The sequence below is a fragment of the Diceros bicornis genome, chromosome 13, assembly GCF_020826845.1.
Source record: "Diceros bicornis minor isolate mBicDic1 chromosome 13, mDicBic1.mat.cur, whole genome shotgun sequence".
In the NCBI taxonomy this organism is placed as follows: Eukaryota; Metazoa; Chordata; class Mammalia; order Perissodactyla; family Rhinocerotidae; genus Diceros; species Diceros bicornis.
Window position 1 is genome coordinate 53,085,293 of NC_080752.1, and position 22,910 is coordinate 53,108,202.

At 41.4% G+C, this 22,910-nt stretch overlaps 1 protein-coding gene across 12 annotated transcripts in view; it reads left to right on the forward strand.

The window, feature by feature from the left end:
* The window catches only part of MACF1 (microtubule actin crosslinking factor 1), a 330,156-nt gene that overhangs the window by 232,862 nt on the left and 74,384 nt on the right, over positions 1-22,910 (forward strand). For 10 of the 12 annotated variants that reach the window (XM_058553754.1, XM_058553763.1, XM_058553761.1 and 7 more), the window contains 6 exons: positions 3,141-3,203; positions 4,081-4,322; positions 5,755-5,884; positions 6,559-6,758; positions 9,287-9,782; positions 10,743-12,214. In XM_058553754.1, coding sequence (XP_058409737.1) covers positions 3,141-3,203; positions 4,081-4,322; positions 5,755-5,884; positions 6,559-6,758; positions 9,287-9,782; positions 10,743-12,214 — 2,603 coding nt within the window. The remainder of the gene's footprint in view (positions 1-3,140; positions 3,204-4,080; positions 4,323-5,754; positions 5,885-6,558; positions 6,759-9,286; positions 9,783-10,742; positions 12,215-22,910) is intronic. The other 2 variants (XM_058553756.1, XM_058553762.1) reach the window with 1 other exon arrangement.

The following is a 22,910-nucleotide window of genomic DNA, read 5'->3' on the forward strand; positions in this document are numbered from 1 at the left end:
GATGACTATGCATCATCTTTAAATTGAGGTCAGCCCTGGAGGATATAAGTGTGCTGTCTTGGCAGATGCTAGCTATTTAGGAGTCAGTATTGGTACACCAAGGACTGGCATACTTCTTGGAAGTGGATAAAAAGACTGTGCCCAGATATATGAATAATCTCTGTCTTCAGATCAAGTCTTTCAAACAAAATCCATTCTGAGCTCACAGTCATTTGCTGGTTGTTCATTGGGATCTCATAGGTTTTATCACCACCAGACTATGTTAGCACACTCCTGTAGTCACTTAAATAGTAAGGGAAAAGTTTACTTTCTTTTTTTATCCTGAGAATTGCTGTTTTTTTGTTGTATCCTGAAGTTTAAAGATCTCTTGGAACTACCCAAAAGTGACAACATTTCAGGGAATTGGTGATTCTTATAGTCCAACACATAAACCTCTAAGTTCACTGACTTATTAGTGTGTGACTACATCAGGAGTTGGCAAACTTTTTCTATAAAGGGCCATTTAGTAAATATTTTAGGCTTATGGGCCATATGGTCTCTGTCATACTACACATCTCTGCCATTGTAGCACAAAAGCAGTCATAGACAATATATAAATGAATGGGTGCAGCTGTGTTCCAATGAAATTTTATATACAGAAACAGGCGGAGGGGCAGATTTGGCCAATGGACTATAGTTTTCTGACTCTTGGACTCGATCAGTGGTTTTTCAAACTTTTTAAAGCACTAGAATCTTTTTTTAAAATAAATCTCGTATAGAACTCTGCTACATAAAACAAATAAAAATGGTATTTTGTTGGCATAAATTTCTCTTATAAGTGATTTTATAACATTTTTCTATTATGAAATCCATCAGTGAGAATATTGAGAGTATCTTAGCGAATATAAAAATTTGTAAAGAGGATTTTTGGATGGCAGCTTTATCATCTGACTTATTTCTCAATTTTGTTTGGTTGCACTGTATCCAGAAAATACGGTTCACACAGATAAGTAGTTGCAAATGATGACAAATGTTTTTAAAAGTTCACTTTACAGGGGCCTGCCCAGTGGTTAAGTTCACAGGCTCCGCTTCGGCGGCCCAGGGTTCGTGGGTTCAGATCCCGGACACGGACCTACACACCTGCTCGTCAAGCCATGCTGTGGCGGCATCCCATATACAAAATAGAGGAAGATGGGCACAGATGTTAGCTCAGGGCCGATCTTCCTTACCAAAAAAAAAGCTTACTTTTCAATCTCAGAATGCTCTTTGATTAAACTGAATTAGAAGCTTGGAAGTGGTGTAATAATTCTTGTTTCAAAGTTAAATCACCAAGCATATTCTAGGAGGGCTCACATTCTTTTCTTAAATATATAAAACACCTAACACTGGCGTTGAGGACAAAAACTGTCTATAACCTGACATCATCATGATCTGAAGTGTTAAGAATTCTATTATTACACAGTTCTACCCTGGTGAGAGCCTGCTCTGAGTAGATGTTCCTCAACATTTTTTGTCATTTTATTTAATGTAGTACACATGTGCTATAGATATTTTTCTTTGTACGTGAATGGACATGTGTAGGTTTGAATATTATAAAGTGCTAGTGAAGAGCTACAACTTTTCGAATCAGTGACACTCAAAAAGAAGTTTAAATATATGCATAGAAGTATAGGAGCTACTGTATTCTACCCCAAAAAAGCAGCATAAATTGGTAATATCTAGTGGGTTAAGATGTGGTGGTCAATATAATTGAACATACATGTTTTATAGCCATTTTTAAGTAGTTAGAAATATATTCTGAGTATTAAACCAAACATTTACAGAGTAAACGTTTTCTTCCAGCTCTGAAAAACCATGACTATTCCAGTTCCTTACATTTGTCTGGGTCTTTTGTTTCATAAAGTGCTTTCGCATACATTACTTCATTGCCTTTCTCCAATAACCCCATGAGAGTTGACAGGATAGTAAGTATTATCTTCGTATCCTAGAGAAGATATTGAGGTTTGTCCATAGATTAAGGCTCACATGCTGAACAGTGACTTTCTTGGCTAGGACCTCCGCCTCTTAATTGCGAGTCCAGTTTCTTTTTGGCCATCAGCACACTGCAGTGGAATATGATCTTTCTGTTTGATCTGTTTTTTAATTGAAAATACAATAATGCTAACATTTAAAAGTTTTATTTTTTGTGTGTGTGTGAGGAAGATCGGCCCTCAGCTAACATCTGCCAATCCTCCTTTTTTTTGCTGAGGAAGACTGGCCCTGGGCTAACGTCTATGCCCATCTTCCTCCACTTTATATGGGACACCTGTCACAGCGTGGCCTGACAAGCGGTGCGTCGGTGCACGCCCGGGATCCGAACCGGCGAACCCTGGGCCGCCGCAGTGGAGCACGCGCACTTAACTGCTTGCGCCACCGGGCCAGCCCCGTATAATCTTTATAATTACATGATCTAGTTTTTACTTAACTTGGGACACTCCTCTGAAATACAAGGAATCAACTTGGGGGAGAATATAGGTGAAATCGTGGTAATTAGAAACAGAACTGAAGTTTCAAAGCAGAATTTATGGGCATGTTTATGAACCAGATTTATTGGCACTTAGAATTTTTGTTTTCTGTTTGAGGAAGGGGGAAGAAAGTTATGAAAGAAAAGACAAGGACTCTTCCTTTTGAAACAGTATAAGAAGGGCTTGTTTTAATGTCTTTATTAAAAGAATGCTGCTTTTTATGTCCTTAATTGTACTTACTCTTCATTTTTATTATGTGGAAGAACACTGATGTTAAAGTTGAACCTTTTTGGCTTTGTTATAAATCCTCATTCCAAAGTGTGTCCAATATTGTTCTAAAGACTTAATCATTTTACCAATACTTCACAAAATTGGGGCAGAGTCCAGAGAATTCAGGTTGGAGATTTAAGAAGGGAATTTGGATTTTCTTAGAAAGCATCTTAGAAATCATTACTGTTAAGGAACTGAAACACCTTGAGTGACACTTTGTTGCCTGGCAGCTAAAATGATTTGTCTCTTTCCATGAGTATGTTGTCTTGTGGTGTGTTAACTTCCTGATACCTGAGCTTAAAGCAAGTGCCAGAGAACAAATCCAGTGCCTATATGTATTCCTAACATGTTTGTCTTGCCCTGTTTGTCTCTCTGTCCTTTGCTCAGGTTCCATACTGCCCTCTGTAGGAAGCTCTATAGGCAGTGTAAACGGATACCACACCTGCAAAGGTGAGAATGCCATTTTTACAGTGCCTCTTTGTTGGGTGTGTTAGGACAGTGTTCATGTTTGCATCTGTGTATGTTTCCATACGTGTGGAAGGACTGTTGCCAGGAAGGGTGTGAGGGTAAAAATCTGAGAAGAAACTATGATGCCTCTTTGATAGGCTAAACAGGTTGGCAGCCAGTGAAATAAAGGAAGGAACAAGGAAATAAACTGGACCACTAGATAAGACCAATGAGGAAAGACTTTGAAGAAAATGTATATGAATCTTCGAATTATAAAGAAGCTGTACTAGAGGTAGACTAGCCCAACCCTCAACCTCCCAGCTAGGTGACTTTTCTATAGTTTAGAGAAGAGGGAGCAGAATAATGCCCCAAATCCTTCACTCCCTTCACTTCTGCTGTTCCCATGCTTATTTAGTATTTTATTTATACATCTGAGTATATAATGCCCAAATCAGAAGGCAGATTTTTTTTTTTTTTAAAGATTTTATTTATTTTATTTTTTCCCCCCAAAGCCCCAGTAGATAGTTGTATGTCATAGCTGCACATCCTTCTAGTTGTTGTATGTGGGACTCGGCCTCAGGATGAACGGAGAAGTGGTGCCTCGATGCGCACCCGGGATCCGAACCCAGGCCACCAGCATTGCAGCGCGCGCACTTAACCACCAAGCCACAGGGCCGGCCCCAGAAGGCAGATTAATGAGAGCTCTTTTGCTTTGTGTATGTAAACAGGAACTTTGATGTGATTTTGCGGGAAGATAATCTCTAATTCACTAGAAGGAATAGGAGATGTGCTTAATACTGATGAGTAATTTAGTAGTGAGGAACCAATGGGGGTTCTTGGAAAGCTATTCCCAATCTGATTTCTGTTTCTATGATACTAGATCTGACGGAGATCCAGTGTGACATGTCAGACATAAACTTGAAATATGAGAAACTTGGAGGAGTACTTCAGGAACGCCATGAAAGCCTTCAGGCTGTCCTCAACAGAATGCAGGAAGTTCATAAGGAGGCAAGCTCAGTACTGCAGTGGCTGGAATCAAAAGAGGAAGTCTTGAAAGCCATGGATTCCTCTTCATCTCCAACCAAGACAGAAACAGTGAGAGCCCAAGCTGAATCTAACAAGGTACTGTGTTTACATTAGCTGCATCCCAAACACTAAGAAGAAGGCACTGTTGTGCCAGTGTTTCCTGCTGGAGCCCAGCAACCTGAGAGGGAGACGTGGCAAACCACCCAGGCCATGATGAGCAGCATGTTTGACTTCCAAATGATTAATATGCCTAAACTGTCCTAGAGAATTTTCTTACCTACAAGATAAGAAATTGTTATAAATCAGATTCAGAAACATAGCCAAATCTGTTTACACAAAGAGAATAGCCCTCGTCAGAAGCATCAGCTCATTGAGGGCCGGCCCCGTGGCTTAGCGGTTAAGTGCACGCGCTCCGCTGCTGGCGGCCCGGGTTCGGATCCCGGGCGCGCAGCGACGCACCGCTTCTCCGGCCATGCTGAGGCCGCGTCCCACATACAGCAACTAGAAGGATGTGCAGCTATGACATACAACTATCTACTGGGGCTTTGGGGGGAAAAATAAATAAATAAATAAAATTATTAAAAAAAAAAAAAAGAAGCATCCGCGGCCTCAGCATGGCTGGAGAAGCGGTGTGTCGCTGCGCGCCCGGGATCCGAACCCGGGCCGCCAGCAGTGGAGCGAGTGCACTTAACCGCTAAGCCACGGGGCTGGCCCTAGGATCTCATTTTCTATGTGACACTGCAAGCCAAACCATTTTCATCAAGCACCTTTCCAGCTCTTGGAGGGATCTAAAGAGAGATGATTACAGTTCATTCTTAAGATTGATGTGTAGGACTAGGAAAAATATCAGAAGAAATAAGACCAGGGGGCCAGCAAGTGGTGTAGTGGTTAAGTTCACACCCTCTGCTTCGGCGGCTTGGGGTTCACAGGTTCAGATCCTGGGCGCGGATCTACACACCACTTATCAAGCCATGCTGTGGCAGGCGTCGCACATATAAAGTAGAGGAAGTTGGGCATGGATGTTAGCCCAGGGCCAATCTTTCTCAGCAAAAAGAGGAGGATTGGCAACAGATGTTAGCTCAGGGCTAACTAATCTTCCTCACCAAAAAAAAAGGAACAAAAAGAATTAAGACCATATGGAAAATCCTATAAAAATTTTTCACCAAAGTTTTTAATTTTCCAATTGAGCATAGCATGTCATCGCTTACAGCTACATAAACATTGTCATCATCGTCATGATCATATATTGACACTTTTAGTTTACAGGGATTAATAGTTTTTTTCTTATTGGATTCTACTAATGTGTTGTACATAAAAGAAATTCAGATCCTGCCATCTAGAGTTTCATTTTAAAGTAAAAATTGAAGCATAAATGTTTAGTATCTTAAAATCGCAAAACAAGTCACGGATAGAATCAGAAGTAGAGCCTATACCTGCCACCCAGTCTTCTAGTCATTTCTCCACACTCACAGCTTAGTTTCCTGTCCAGAAATCTCATGGCATACATACATGATGTTCTTTGTCCTAGGCCTTTCTCACTGAATTGGAACAGAATTCTCCAAAAATCCAAAAAGTAAAAGAAGCCTTGGCTGGATTACTGATAACATATCCCAACTCACAGGAAGCAGAAAACTGGAAGAAAATGCAAGTGGAGCTCAGTAAGTTATCACAGGGGTGTTGTAAATTCACTAAATTGCTTGTCTTCAAATACAGAATGTCAGTACATCCTATGAAGCAGGAATTATTTTCAGTTAATTTTCATAAGCAAGCAAGAGGCCCAGATAGGGATAGAGACTGAGCCTGATTAGAGTTTCCACTCAGAGTGTCAGCAGTTTGGCTTTCTTGGGAAGTCAAACTGACAATCGGCTGTGATACAGAGAACATTGATGGTAAAAATGAAAAATGGGAAATAATTTAAATATTCAATTTATGCTGCATTCATTATATTGAACTATAAATGATATAGATGAATATTTATTGGTATGAAAAAACTTATTGGCATGAAAGATGTTCATAATATAGTAAGTTAAAAAACAGGCTATAAAATAATATATATAGTATAAGATATTTTACACATGCTCGTGTATGTGTGTATGTAGTTTTGTGCAATTTTATCCCATGTATGGTTTCATATAACTACCACCACAATCAAGATGCAAAACTGTTTGTGTTACTTTAGTTAAAATTAAGTGAGAGTTATTTTTAACTTAAAAAAATATTTCAGTAATGCTCCAGGGGTTATTTCCTGTAGTATATTAGGAACATAACTTAGGGATCAGGCCAGTGGCTGATGAGAGTAAAGGAATACATTTCTCTCATTTCCTCTCTACAGATTCCCGATGGGAGAGGGCCACCGAGGTGACAATGGCTCGGCAAAGACAGCTAGAGGAATCCGCAAGTCATCTAGCCTGCTTCCAGGCTGCAGAATCCCAGCTCCGGCCCTGGCTGATGGAGAAGGAGTTGATGATGGGAGTGCTGGGGCCCCTGTCTATTGACCCCAACATGCTGAATGCACAAAAGCAGCAGGTCCAGGTGAGCAGTATAGCCTAATGTTCACAAGCCTGCATTTGAATGCTGCTCTCAACAGGTAGATTTCATACGATCTTGGACAAGTCATTTAATCCCTCAGAATCCAGTTTCCTCAGTTTAAATGAGGTATTTGTAAGGTCTTTATCATGGTTCCTGTCAAATAGTAAACAGCCAGTAAACGTATTATTAATATCATTAACAGAGGCAGTAAGACGAGTAGATGTGAGAATGGGAACTTCTGACTAAATTGTAGGATCATAGTTTACTTTTAATCCCCAGTGGTAGTGATCCACTTTACTTAATGCAATATCTTATATCTGCTGGCTTTACTTAAGAGATTTTCTGATGATCGAACCTCAAAAAAATTGATTTACGTGCCTAACATCGTAGAAATTTAGGTTGGTCCAATTATGTCATTTCCAATGAAATCCTGCTAGAACCTTTCCTTGTTCTACATCCTCCCCCAAAGTTATTTCATTTCTTCTCACCATCCATCAAGTCTTCTAAGTTAAGACCAAAGAGGAGTTTCTGAAGGAACTTTTTTTTAGCCCCTGCATCCAATTAATTATCAAGGCCTATTTAGTCTATGTACAAATATTTTTCTAATCTAGTGGTTTTCAAACATTTTGGTCTCAAAACCCTTTTACACTCTTAAAAATTATTGAGGACCCCAAAGAGCTTGTGTTTATCTATTAATATCTATTGATGTTTACTATATTAAAACACTGAAGAATGTTAAAAATACGTAATATGTGTTTATTAATTATCTTTAAAATAATGATAAAACCATAACATCAATATAAGTAACATATTTTTATGAAAAAATGACATTTTATAAAACAAAAAATTTAATACAAGTGGCATTGTTTTATATCTTTGCTAATCTCTCTAATGTCTGGTTTAATAGAATATTCTCGTAGATTTTCATAGCTGCTTTTGTATTCAGTCTGTTGCGATATCAGATGTCATGTAGCCTCTGGAAAACACCATTGAACATTCATGAGAGAACAAGAATTTAAAAAGGCAAATAACATCTTAGTATTATTATGAAAATAGTTGTGACCTCGTGGACCCCTGAAAGGGCCCAGGGATTCCCAGGAGCCCCTGGACCATAATTTGAGAACCATTTTTCTAATCCTTCTCTTCTCTTCCGTTCTATATGCCTTAGGTAGGCTTGATCTCAGGCTTATACCATTGTTGCAACATCCTCCTAATCGGCTTCTTTGTCTAGTCTGTCCTCTGCACAATTATCACATTATCTTCTTAAATCATATGCTGAATATATTAAAGTGCTTCAGTTGTTCTTGGCTGACTACTGAACAAAGTCCAAATACCTGCTCAATGTGGTACATAAGGCTTTTCACAATCTGGTCCCAGTTTGTCTTGCCAGCCTCATTTTCAGCTCTTCCCCCATATACCCAGATTTCTATCTACACCAGATAATGTGTTCTTTCCTGAACACCCCACACTCGTAGAGCTCTGTGCCTTTGCTAATCATAGGCCCTTGCCCTGAACCAGCCATGCTCTCTGCTCACTTGGAGAGCTCCTACATCTTCTTTATTGTGTCCTCTGTGAAGACTTTCCTGATTTCTCTCCTCTACTGTTGTCATCCCCTGCAGAATTAATCACCTTCGCTCCTTGCTTTCACAGTTCCATGTTCACATCAATGTTTTATCATTTTTACTTTTGTTACATTCTATTATAATTCATTTTTTACACGTCGGTTATTCCTTGAGGTTGTGTCTTATTTATTTTTGTACAGTGTAAGTGCTGAGTATTTTCCATAAATTTTCCTATTTAATCTATACAACAGCCAAGATAAATACTTTACTATCCTCGTTTTACAGATGAAGAAGCTGATTTGGAGAACTTTTAAAAACTTGCCTAAGTTTATACAGCTAGTGAGTAGTAGAGTCCAGATTTGAACCCAGGCAGCCTGACTCCAAAGCCTGTAATCCTATCTTTTTTGATGAGTGAAGCAGTGGATAGAAAAGAATAAAAAGGCATGGTACTTGCTTTAAAAAAGCTCATTATCTAATTGTGCTGTATTGTGATGTACAGATTGTATGTGCTGGTGGAATTCCGAGAACAAAACTAAGAAAAACAGAGGTATTGAGAGTTGAAATGGCAAGCCCAGCCAGTAATATAGCTGGCTTTGGGACCCAGGGTTCCAAATGTCCAGTTCAGAGGCCTGGGTTTTGCCTGGCAAAGCTGATGAGTGCCAATCCAGAAAATAAACTTTGGTTTCCCAACCAAGGCTGACCTTAGTAACTGATGTTGAAACAGTGTAGGACAAACAAGCAAAAGAAATAAAGTAGACACAATCAATGATTCTTTCAAAACAAGTTTTTATGAAGCAATTGTTATAAGTGGCACTGCATTTTCCTAGGGGTCTGGTCCTTAAGAGTTTTCTGGTTTATTTTCAAAAGGAGTTGGCACTACTTGGCACAATCCAAAATCAGTTTTTGTTTTGACACTGTTTTTAGGTCTGTCTTTTCTCTTTAAACATCTTGGTGTCATTTCTATTACAGTTTATGCTGAAGGAATTTGAAGCACGCAGGCAACAGCATGAGCAGCTGAACGAGGCGGCTCAGGGCATCTTAACAGGCCCTGGAGATGTCTCTGCATCCACCAGCCAAGTACAGAAGGAACTCCAGAGCATCAGTCAGAAGTGGATTGAGCTGACTGACAAACTCAATTCTCGTTCCAGCCAAATTGACCAAGCTATTGTCAAAAGCACTCAGTACCAGGAATTGCTCCAGGACTTATCAGAGAAGGTGAAGGCGGTTGGACAGCGACTGAGTGGCCAGTCGGCCATCAGCACCCAACCTGAGGCTGTGAAGCAACAACTGGAAGAGACCAGTGAGATTCGATCTGACGTGGAGCAATTAGACCACGAGATTAAGGAGGCGCAGACACTCTGCGATGAACTCTCAGTGCTCATTGGTGAGCAATACCTCAAGGATGAGCTGAAGAAGCGTTTGGAGACAGTTGCTCTGCCTCTCCAAGGTTTAGAAGACCTTGCAGGTGAGTTAGGGTGAGGAACACACTGCTGCCATTATTAGTGGCAAGCCAAAAAAAAAACGAATGGCTTAGGGCCGGCCCCGTGGCTTAGCAGTTAAGTGCGCGTGCTCTGCTACTGGCAGCCCGGGTTCAGATCCCGGGTGCGCACCGACGCACCGCTTCTCCGGCCATGCTGAGGCCACGTCCCACATACAGCAACTAGAAGGATGTGCAACTATGACATACAACTATCTACGGGGGCTTTGGGGAAAAAAAAAGGAGGAGGATTGGCAATAGATGTTAGCTCAGGGCCGGTCTTCCTCACAAAAAAAAAAAAAAAAAGGAATGGCTTAGTGGTAGTCCCAAGAATTTAGGGTGACCCTGAAGTAGCTTTTGGACTCGGCATAATGTTACCCTATCCCTTTGTCCAGCTACAGTGAGAACTGGCGTGGTCCTTACACATTGATTGGGCAGTAACAATATGTGAATCTTTACGTAGCACAATCCTGGAGATAAGAGTGCTGATATAAAGTCAGTAAGCAGGTAGAAATTCATGCTCATAGTTGTACTTATAGGTGGAGTTACACACATACTTTCACTGATACTTATTTTCTTTATACCAGGCCCATGCACACACACATATACCATCTATACAAAATTAGAACATGTTCTGGACTTCTTATGATGGCCTTGTGCAAGAAAAGTTTTGTTATTAATTTGTTACCTCTTTTTCTAGAAACATTTATGGCTTTTTACTAGCTTAGAGGTAAGAGTTTACTTCTGTTACTCAGATCAGCTTACAAGGTTGATGTGAGGATTAAATAAGATATAGCATATGAAGGAGCCTAGCTATGTGCTTCTTTTACGGTAGGCCCTCAATTAATGTTAGTTTCCTTTTCCTAACATTAGAGCATACACTGTCAGCAAACATTTTAAGTGCCATGTTCAGACTTGATTGATTTAAATTTTATTTTCTCATTTCAGCTGATCGCATGAACAGACTCCAGGCAGCTCTTGCCAGCACCCAGCAGTTCCAGCAAATGTTTGATGAGCTGAGAACCTGGTTGGATGGCAAACAAAGCCAGCAAGCAAAAAACTGCCCAATTTCTGCAAAATTGGAGCGGCTACAGTCTCAGCTACAGGAGAATGAAGAGTTTCAGAAAAGCCTTAACCAACACAGTGGTTCCTATGAAGTGATTGTGGCTGAAGGAGAATCTCTGCTTCTTTCTGTACCTCCAGGAGAAGAGAAAAAGACTTTACAAAACCAATTGGTTGAGCTCAAAAGCCATTGGGAAGAGCTTAGTAAAAAAACTACAGACAGACAATCCAGGCTCAAGGACTGTATGCAGAAAGCTCAGAAATATCAGTGGCATGTGGAAGACCTCATGCCCTGGATAGAAGATTGTAAGGCCAAGATGTCTGACTTGCGAGTCACTCTGGATCCAGTGCAGCTAGAGTCCAGTCTCCTGAGATCAAAGGCTATGCTGAGCGAGGTGGAAAAGCGCCGTTCCCTTCTAGAAATACTGAACAGTGCTGCTGACATTCTGATCAATTCATCAGAAACGGATGAAGATGATATCAGGGATGAGAAGGCTGGAATCAACCAGAACATGGATTCCATTACAGAAGAGCTACAGGCCAAAACCGGGTCACTTGAAGAAATGACTCAGAGGCTCAAGGAGTTCCAGGAAAGCTTTAAGAATATTGAAAAGAAGGTTGAAGGAGCCAAACACCAACTTGAGATCTTTGATGCTCTAGGCTCCCAAGCCTGTAGCAACAAGAACCTAGAGAAGCTAAGAGCTCAGCAGGAAGTGCTGCAGACCCTGGAGCCTCAGGTAGACTACCTGAAGAACTTCACTCAGGGCCTGATAGAAGATGCACCAGATGGATCTGATGCTTCCCAACTTCTGCATCAAGCTGAGGTCATCCAGCAAGAGTTCCTAGAAGTGAAGCAAAGAGTGAACAGCAGTTGCATGACAATGGAAAACAAGCTGGAGGGGATTGGCCAGTTTCACTGCCGAGTCCGAGAAATGTTTTCTCAATTGGCAGACCTGGATGATGAGCTAGATGGCATGGGTGCTATAGGCAGAGACACTGATAGCCTCCAGTCCCAAATTGAGGATGTACGGTTGTTCCTTAACAAAATCCAAGTCCTCAAGTTAGACATAGAGGCCTCTGAAGCAGAGTGCCGACAAATGCTGGAGGAAGAGGGGACTCTGGACTTGTTAGGTCTCAAGAGGGAGCTGGAAGCTCTGAACAAACAGTGTGGCAAACTGACAGAGAGGAGCAAAGCCCGTCAGGAACAGCTAGAGCTGACCCTGGGCCGTGTGGAGGACTTCTATAGGAAATTGAAAGTACTCAATGACATGACCACAGCGGCAGAGGAGGGAGACGCCCTCCAGTGGGTAGTGGGGACTGAAGTGGATATCATCAACCAACAATTAGCAGACTTTAAAGTAAGTCTTGCCTTTGTTTTTTAATCTTTTTCCACCTAACGTGTGTATTTCTTTTCTTCTAACTTGGAAAGCGATTGAGTATACATCTTAACTTCTGTCCCTGGTTTCATTATTCTCACTTCCATCACCATCACAGCACGCTGTTTGGAGACTAAACAGTCTCTTGGACATCTGAGCAACTGGTTTGAACATTTTTCTCTTGTAATTTATTTCAGTGTTTATAACCAATTAAGGGTGTAGAAAGAAATGTCCAAACCTTATCTCTTACTCTAAGAATCTCCTCTTGTGATTTCTTGAGATTTCGAATTAACTGAGTTTTGTAACAGCAGTGAATGTTTCTTCAGGTTCCTGTTTTTCAAATTGAGGTATGAGAAGCCATAAGATAAACATGGGCTCCGGGCCTGCACCGTGGCTTAGCCGTTAAGTGCGTGTGCTCCACTATTGGTGGCCCAGGTTCGGATCCCGGGTGCGCACCAACGCACTGCTTGTCCGGCCATGCTGAGGCCGCGTCCCACATACAGCAACTAGAAGGATGTGCAACTATGACATACAGCTATCTACTGGGGCTTTGCGGGAAGAAAAGGAGGAGGATTGGCAATAGATGTTAGCTCAGAGCCGGTCTTCCTCAGCAAAAAGAGGAGGATTAGATTGGGTGTTAGCTCAGGGCTGATCTTCCTCACAAAACAAACAAACAAAAAAGATAAACATGGGCTCATCCTCCTGAAGTCTTGATTTTTTTCACAGATTTCAAGGGAAAATTATTGATGTATTATTGATGTGTTATGAAATAAAATGCAAAATTCTCATGAATTAAGATAAAATATGACACTTGAAAGAAATTTTCCACTTATAGCAAGTAGTGCTTAACACTACACCCCAGACTCCTCAAGAGTACAAGTTATCTGCCTGTAGGAGAGTTTGAGAAGCACTGCCTTAGTTGAAAAATGTTTTAATTCTTTGCCTGAGTCAGAATTTCCAGTCCTGAGATTTTGTGAGTCTAAATTAAAACAACAGGGGAAGATGAGAGGAGTTCACTCAAAAGTGCGACCTTGCCAGGTCAGGGGCTCAGGACTGTCTGTTGGGTCTTGGCTCTCACTGCATGAGCCTTTTACCCCAAGAGTTCCCTTTGTTGTGAATACCTAAAACTCCCTCACTCCACTGTGGAGGCCTCTCTGCTGCTGTGGCCTTCTTGGTGCATGGAGTAGATTTGGAAATGATACTTCTAGCATTTTATTTCCATCACTAGCATTGATTATTCCCACTTACATAGTTAACACTCCTGCCGTTAGAGTTAATTTATCCTCTCAGAGTCCCTGCCTGTCAGGATTCTTTCTGTTAAAAACGTGGATGGAGAGATGGTGTTGTTACCACGTCAGAGCCATGTGGTCCCGAGAAAGATCACAAATTTGTAAGCGAGATCCAGGTGTAGAAAGGTGGCTGTTTCAGAAGGGCCCCTCTAGCTTAGGGAATGTTCAGCACAAAAGTGGGACTTTGGCTGGAGGTTCCTCTACCGTGTTTGGAGATAGTACAGTTTGGAACAACACAAGTCATCGTTATTTGGGTTTCTTGAGGCACCCAAATAAAGAAAGGGTAGGTAGAAAATCCAAACCCATGAGCCCACGTGTTTTCCTCTTAGAAACTCCCACACCTCTATTCCAGCAGCAAGATGGGCTTCCCTGCTTCACCGTGTGCGCTGTGTGCGCTTTTCTTTCCTCTTCCATTGTAAGCTCCTGGAAAGCAGAGCCTCTCTTCTACAGGCATGCTTCATTTATCCGACTTACTTGGATCCAGGTTACTTAGAATTAACTGTCTAACCAACTAAATGAATTTCTTAGAACACTGAAGCTTATTCTTTCAGGCTCCAAAATAGTTTTATCAAACTAGATTCTGGTTTATTTTTTTGTGAGGAAGATCAGCCCTGAGCTAACATCCATGCCAATCCTCCTCTTTTTGCTGAGGAAGACCGGCCCTGAGCTAACATCTATTGCCAATCCTCTTCCTTTTTTTCCCTTTTTCTCCTCAAAGCCCCAGTAGATAGTTGTATGTCATAGTTGCACATCCTTCTAGTTGCTGTATGTGGGACGCTGCCTCAGCATGGCCGGACAAGCGGTGCTTTGGTGCACGCCTGGGATCTGAACCCAGGCTGCCGGTAGCGGAGCGCGCGCACTTAACCGCTAAGCCACAGGGCCAGCACCCTAGATTCTGGTTTATATGCGAATTATTTTAAATTTTATTTGCCTATTTTCTAAACACTATATTGTGCATAAGTTTTTTTTTATGAGTGCAGGTTAATATTGCTGAAAAGATTATACTGTTTTCTACTATGGTGATATCCTCAAGGATATTAGAGACATTTTGGGCTGCTTTGTTTTAAATGTTCCTAAATTACTGTGCAATTTGAGTTCTGTATTGAAGTTCTTGTTTAGGGCCTCTACATTGTCATACTGGTTAGATTGGATGTTTGTATATATGGGGTAGGGGTGTAGTTTCTGTTTTTTCCCCATTTCCCTGATATCAGGTACTGTTTCTTACTGCTATTAGTTTTCACTGCTGTCACTGGGTCTGCCTTTAGCAGTCTATCTTTTCCTTCTAATCCTCAGCGAGCCAGAAAATGAAGTAAACAGGCCTGTTAAAATTGTATTACATACGAGCCAGAATATAAAAAAGAGTCCACAGGCAGACATGTATAGTGTTTGGATTTAAGGACAAGTAATAATTTCCTTTTCATTTAATTTTTGGTATCTAGAGATATGCTGAGTTTTGAGTTTGCTAGAAGATTTTAAGAAATTATTAGACATTACCATATTTTATTTGTATCCTAATACAAATAGAAGCACTCAGAGTAGCACTGAGTTCAGTAGCTGCTTCGTCGCTTGTGATAGCAGAGTTGTTTCACTGATTTCTAAGAATAAGCCTCCCACCACCAATACTGTGGATGTGAAGGCTGGAACCAGACACTGATCAGCTGGTCACCTGCAGAGTGTGTTTATCTGCAGGGGACTGGGGTTGACAAGGCATGACTGGAAGAGTGAGAGAAAGAAGGTGGTGAAGTTGTGTGCCCTGTGTGTATCCTCTTCAAGTTGGAGGAGCAGATCAGAAGCCTGCTTCCGTGGGTCCATCTTATAAAGTCAAAGGCTTTGGGAAGAGTTTTTGCCTCCTCCCAGCAGAGGTCTTTGGTTAGGAGGGGAGGAGCACACTCCTAGCTTAGCTCATGCTGAGCTCATGGGAAGTGATAACAATAACTCTGTGGACAGCTCCACAGTCCCCTAGAGGCTGAGTAAAGGGAAGGTCTTTTTGGACCCCATTCTGAGGGCTGAGTCATTTTCATGATTTGAGTGTTAAGTTCCTGGGTTAATGTGCTCTATAGTCCAGCAGTAGATTAATCTTCCCTCACACCAGCAGAAGACCAGATTCATAAAATTTGAGTGCGCTTTCAGATTCAAATTGTTTTTAATAAAGAAAAAACAGAGATGAAAATAAACGTTAAAAAACAGCATTAACTTAAGTGTTCAGCTCTTTTTTTCTTATAATGAGATCACACTCTCAGCACAGAATCTGTTGAAGAGAAGAGGATATGAATCTGTGAGACAGGAATGTGGGCTGGTGCTTTGACCTAGCTAAAACTCCACCAGGGATGGTCAGAATAAACAGATGAGTCAAATCTGTGGAGAAGCCCAGGCTTACTTGGGGCTGTGCAGTAGTGCCGTTAAATGCATGGAAAGGCAGTTAGCCTGTGGGAAAAATTATTTCCTCCTTAAATAAACGTGAAAAACTGAAAGTCATCATTCCTAGAAGAGGCTTTTCCCTCAATTGCTTCTGAATAATTGATAGAATCTGGTCAGCCAGTGAGAATCTGTCAGATGGGAATGGTAGAGGGTCCTTTCTCACTTGAACAGGCAAAGACCTCAAACCTTCCTGAGTTAGGCGCTCTACTGGGTTCAGCTCTCTGTTGGAAGTAGAAAGGAAAAAGCCATTCCAGAAATCACAAATGAGAATATTGAGCATGTTTTCAGAAAACTGGAAGGAAAAGACTTTGGCTAATCTCTTCAGGAAATTCCGTTTTCCTGAATAAGAGAGTCTTTGATTATTGAGGAGAAGGAATTGTATGTACATAACAGGAGACTAACAAGAAAGGAGAGACTTTTATTTCACTGAAACTTAAGCCAAAGAATTCCCGCAGGGTGACTTTCCTGGCAAGGGTAGAAAAAGACTGGAAATTTGGAAAAGAAATCTATTAAGTCTCATGATAACAAGAGGCTTTCCTCATTTTGAAATTCCCTATGTAGATTTTGTAGTCAAGAATTGAGGTCATTCTGAGTCTTAAACCAACCCCTCCCTTGCACCCCCCTCATGAACCACGCTGGGCTCTCAGTCAGAAAGTACGTGGTGGTTTTGGCATCATACTGGTGGGCAGTATCAGGAAACCTGGATGCGCCTCTTGCGCAACTGGGTGTTTGTTCAGACTTGGCACTCTACCACTCAGTGATGAGAAAGAACAAGTGAGAAAATTGGAAACCTTTTTACAGTAGGTAGGTTTCTCACAAAGGTTCACTTCACCTGATGGTGCATTTGAAGCATCCAAGCCAGTGGGTCTTTTCCTTCCTTGTATTTGAGGCAGGGCTGGTGGGATATAGGTGAGGCGGCACGCTTCCTTAGGACTATTCTCAGTCCTCATTCAGGTTGAGCAGAGCCCAGGGTCAGGGGCTGCATACACTTGCAGCTTCTGTCTAGAGACTTCAATATCTTACTATGAAGCCAGATCAAGAAAGCCCTGTAAACCTCTTCTTTTGATTTTTTGCCTCATGGAAAGCAAGCTTAGGCTGCCCTATGAGCACATGTGAAAACTCTTGGAGGACAGGGTCTGACATAAAGCTGAGAGACTGCCAATTTGCACAAAGATACTTACTCCTTCCTTTCAAATAATTACAAAGACAGTATCAGCCCATCTACGGTTTTGCCAGTTAGATTCACTAGAGAATAAAGCAAATGAGATCAGCATTATCTACCTGCCCTTGGAGAGAAAGGAAATCACACTTGGTATGACCTGTCTGTCACCTGGAGGTTTAGGTTTCTCCAGCTTTACAGCAGCCAAGATAAGTTGAGCAGGCACTCCCACCTCCACCCCCACCTTGTGCTGGCCCTTGGCCTGTCTTGGTTTTTTCTTTCTTTCTTCCTTAAACAAGACTACTCCAATAGGAACTGCTAGGGTCCAGTGAAGTAAAGAGAATGCCCTAGAACAGAGTTTCTCAACCTCGGCACTCTTGACATTTTGGACTGGATAATTCTTTGTTGTGGGCAGTGTCCTGTGCATTGTAAGATGTTTAGCAGCATCCCTGATCTCTACCCACTAGATGCCAGTAGCAACCCTTCTCCACTGTGGCAACCAAAAATGTTTGGAGACATTGCCAAATGTCCCCTGGAACCACTGCTCTAGAAGAAAATTGCCACCTATATGTGGGAAACTTAGGATTCAGTTGGAAAAGGTGCTCATTGATTAAGTTAAATATTTATGTAGCAAGCAGCCTTCTGATCATGTGATTATGACTGTGTGGTAGCAACAACTGCCTCTAAGTCAGCCTTCCTTTAAGCCAGGCCCTGGATTCTTTATTTTTCCTAATGCTAATCTGTGCCTGGTTTAAAATCTCCTAGTCACTTTCCTTGGCATCTGCAGCTTATTTTGTATAGAGTTGTTGATGCAGGTGTTTGGTTGATGTTGTATTTCTAAAGAGAAGAGGAACTTCCTTTGTGGAAATAACTCAGGGAGCTTCCTTGTTCTGTGCCTTTAAGGGGAGACTACAGTCTGTCAGTTGTTCTCCTCAGCCCAGAGCCCAGGAGCTCACAGTTCGGCTGCTGGTATTTATAACCCTTATGTGATCACCCTGCCCTCCCCACCCCCAAAGAATTCCAATGCTCTGTAATAATCCTCTCCACCCCCACTGTAGTGACAGGGTGGGGAGAAAGTGAAGGAGCCTTGAAGGCCTTTAAGTTTGCTTCATGTTGAACTTTTTCTAGCCCCATTTTAAAGTATCACCATTAGTATTTTAAATATCAGCATCACAAGCAAAATCCCAAGTTTGCAGCCATTACATCATCCTAAAAGAGCCTCACGCCTCAGTGAAGGTAGTAAAATCAAATAGAAGGTCGTTCAGAAAGCGTTGATGGATTTCACAAAAATCTGTCTGGAAATTTTGATAGCAAGGGAGGATTTTAAAGCGATAAACGGATATATCCTCAACCAAAAGAAAGGACTGAGCAGTTTCAGTTTACTGAAATTTTTCAATAGTGTCAGCACGTAGCACTTGCAACTAAGATTCTTCACATAATTTTGTACAAGAAGGAAGAAAAATATGTTTCTAGAAAAACTAGAATTTACCTATGCAGAACTTGTGTTTATTGTTAAGTATTTGATTAGTGAATGTGGTTGAGATGAGCACAGACTTGCAGAACAGGAATTTCTCTCGCTGTGTCTAGAAATGCATGGTAAGTGGTCTCAGCCTTAGCCCAGTCCTGGAGCTTCAGAAAAATGCCAGGCACTTTCAAGCCAGGTGGCTGGCACAGAAGCTATAAGCAATGAGCCTCTAGGAGGTGTGATGAAGTGCTTTGAAGGGCACTTTATTGTTAGAGTTGGTTGGTTCACCAGGAACAAAATCTGTCCCACAGGGAGTCGTGTCAGGTCACTGCACCAAAGCATCACTGCACCAGTGAGCTGTCTCCTGCCAGACGAATTCTTCCCGAGTCTCAGCTGTTCCTGTTGGAAGAACCTAGCTATGGGGAGAATGTGCTCCCTCCCCACCTTCCTTAATACTTTGCCACTGCCACCACCGAGTGCTTTTCAAATACCAGTCTCTGGTGCTGGCTGTGGAAGATTAATGGGATACACTTATTCTCCAGGCCTTCACAAACTATTTTCCTACCACCAGTATTGTGATTTGAAATGTTGAGCTTTCAGAACTTTGGCCACCCAGGGATCAGAATAAGGGCTACAAGGTAATGGTGCATGGATCCCTCTGTGGAGGTTAGGGGGAAGGGGCTTCATATTCCTTTCACTCAATCCTTACCGAGCACTTCTGCTGTGCCAATCCTTGTGGTGGGTGCTGGGGTCTCAGATAGTCTCTAGTTAACAGTGTAGTATGGCAAAAAGACACAAAGAATTGCAGTGGTAGTGACGCAGTGGAAAGTGCAGTAAGAGAGACCTAAATCTAAATGATCTCTAATCCTAAAAACCCCCCTATAAATCAGACATTTAAAATCCCAGTTACAGATAAGAAAACTGCGACTTGAAGATGTTAAAGTAACTTATTCAAGCCACATAGCAAGTAAATGTTAGAGCTGGGATTGCAAAGGTCTGTTTCTCACCAAAGCTCATGCTTGACCAGTGGTTCTCAACTGGGGGGCGGTTTTGCCCTTTGGGGACAATGTCCAGAGACATTTTTTATTGTCACCACTGAGGAGGCTGCTACTGGCATCTAGTGGGTGCTGCTAAACATCCTGTAATACACAGGATAGCCCCTTACACCAAAGAATTATTCAGCTTGTTTCTAGAAAGATAGGGGGTTTAATATTTTGCTGTCTTCAGATTCCATGACGAGTTAACTGATGAAATAGTTCTACCACCTGGGGAAGCTTCATGGTTTTCCTCCCTTTCTTCAAAATTTAGTAAAGAAATAGTGTTGGTTCTGAGAGTGACTTATACAGATCTGTTGGATAAAGTCAGGATCTTGGTGAACTAATTTGTGTCAGTGGCTAAAGAATTCTCTCCATGCTTGACCAGTCCCCACCCTACCCTGCCACAAGGCTCCTGCTGTGGAAGTCAATCAGCTGTGTATCTCAAGCTGCTTCCTGTAGGGTGTGTTCTGGAACGGCATCAGCCCCTGCACCAGCTGGGAGTACTGATGTTGGTGTGATTTTATCAGACTCTGTCTCTGTGGAGCCTTGCTGTTTGGAACAAAGGATCCTCTGTTAGGGATGCCGAGAGCTAGTGTGATTGGACAGCCAGCGTGTATGCACGTGGTTCCCACGGAAAAAACAGACATAAATTATGCTGTAGCCTTCTAAAACTTGGGCCTCCAAGGTGGTTTTCCCTTAGCTTCTGTCTGTATTCACACTTCTTTCTGTGAGTGCTTATCCTTCCCCTAGATCAATGCAGGAGCCATCTGATCTGATGGATTAAATGGTGGCATCCTTCAGAACTAGTCTAAAACTGTGCCTCCAGTCTTTTCCTTCTCTAGTCTTGTAAACTACATTTTGATCCCCACTATCTTTCCAGTCTTATTTCCTATATAGACCATCCACTTATCCCAAACACTCCTTTTCATTTTACCTATTTGATTTCTACCCATACCTGAAGGCTTAGCTCAAGTCCCATATCTCCACAAAGCCTTCTTGATCCCCCCAGCTCACTACTTCTATTTTCTTACATCACTTAAGATGTGTAACTCATTTGGCCTTTATCATATACTGCTTAATTTTGGCATTTTCTGATTATATGCATTTGTCCCATCTCTCATCTCAGTAAATCCATTTGTGTGTCCCTCACGGTAGTTAGCTTGCCTCTGGGCTCTCTTCCTTCTCTACCAATTAGCATATGTTAAGGGAACACAGTTTCGTGTCAGTATTAGCCTGAGCAAAGCAAAACTAAGAAAGAAATTTGCTACTTTAGATGCACTTGAAGAAGGCTAGATTCTGAAATATTGTCTTGTAATTACCTGTCACTTTAGAGTCACTGTCATTTACTGAACTAGTTGACAGTTAAAAAAAGTCCTCATACTTCTTTCAGTTTGGTGTAGTGAAATGAATAGGAGTTTGAATCAGAAATATGCAGCTTTGAATTCTGGCTCTGTCATTTACTAGCTGAGTGACCTTGGGAGAAATCACTTAACCTCTCTGTATAGTTACTTCAACTATAAAATGTGAACAATGGTAATCATACCTTTAGGGTTTTTATGAGAATTAAATGAAGTAATGTAGATGAAAGCACTGGGCATATATTAAGTGCTCAATAAATTATAATATCCTTTTATAAAAAACAGTTTATCCAGACATACAAATGAGAATATTATGAAATCTTTTCAATAAGAAAAGTTATGCCCTTTGTGCCTGGGGATGATCATTCTCAGAAGACTTGATCTAAGGCCCAGCACTAGATTAGATTAACTCTTTTTCTTCTTGGAAAAATGGAAATTATGAAGATAAGGTAAAATTAGTTTGATGACAGCAATGAAACAAATGGATGGACAAACAGCCTCCCTGAGTAGTTTTTGTGGGAAACAAGTGTAGAGCTTGGTTCTAACTGTAGAGCAGCAATACATAGGCGGGTTTAGGTCATGACTCTTTAATACAGCTTTTTTTTTTTTTTTTTGTGAGGAGATCAGCCCTGTGCTAACATCCGCCAATCCTCTTCTTTTTTTTTTTTTGCTGAGGAAGACGGCCCTGGGCTAACATCTGTGCCCATCTTCCTCCACTTTATATGGGACGCCGCCACAGCATGGCTTGCCAAGCAGTGCGTCGGTGCGCGCCCGGGATCCGAACCAGCGAACCCCGGGCCGCCGCAGCGGAGCACGCGCACTTAACCGCTTGCGCCACCAGGCCGGCCCCAAATACAGCTTTAAATATACTGTATATACGCATACATACATATACTTATTTATTTGTTTGTTTATTCATTTATATCAGATCCCACAGCCAGCAAGTTTTTCCGAGACCATTTTGACCTTGGCTTATGTGCTCTACAAATCAATGTTATTTTCCTATCATTAACCAGAATTAACCAGAAGCCATTACCAGCTCAGTGACTTCCCCAGTTACTCAGAGTTACCCATCAGATCAGCTTTAATGATCTCGGGGTCCTTGGCCTAATTAGCTTTTAACATAGACCATATTATCTTCCTCTGCTGCCGTACAATGGCAACTACCAAGTCAGCCTCTTTGTGAGAGAGACACCTCTGGATATTAATCAATCTTTAATTAAAATATTGAGATGTGAGGGAAAAAAATATCAGCTTAATTTCAGAGGAAAGCAGCTTAAACACACAGATACAATTAATCTCTCTGCCAAGCATATATACCAGATCAAGACGTTTTACAGAAAAGCTTTAATTCTTTACAGTTTCAGCAAATACGTGTTTCTAATATTTGATTATATGTATATATGAGTCAAGGGAAGAAGATGATAAGAATTCAAAGAAATTGAACTTATCTTGGGTCTTCTCCAGCTTAAATTTATTGCATCCATTCAAGTGAACCATTTAATATCTCTGTTATCTTTCAATTCACTCCCAAAGTAAGAGCTCTGATTTTGATCTAAATCTTTAAATTCAAACCTAAGTTGATGGTTTGTGATTAATGATAAGAATTGCTTTAGTCACAAAATGAAAGAGACAGTTTGCAGAAATCTCTTCCCTGTGTATTATTTATTCTACCTCCTTTTCTAATATTGGAGAGGACTCCTACAACAATATTCCTTGGAGATTCAACCTAGGGACCTGTTTCATAGAAACACCCAAGCAACTTTGTGAAGTTGTTAATTTGTAAAAGTTGTAAAGTCATGCAACCCTGGAACTGGAAAGACTACTCTCAGTCCCAAGTGAAAGCCCACATAGTCACTGCTCAGGAAAGCCTCCCCTGAACCTCCAGGCCACATCAGGCCCCTTGACCCATGCTCTCATAGCACTGTTTGCTTTTCTGTCAGAGTACCTGC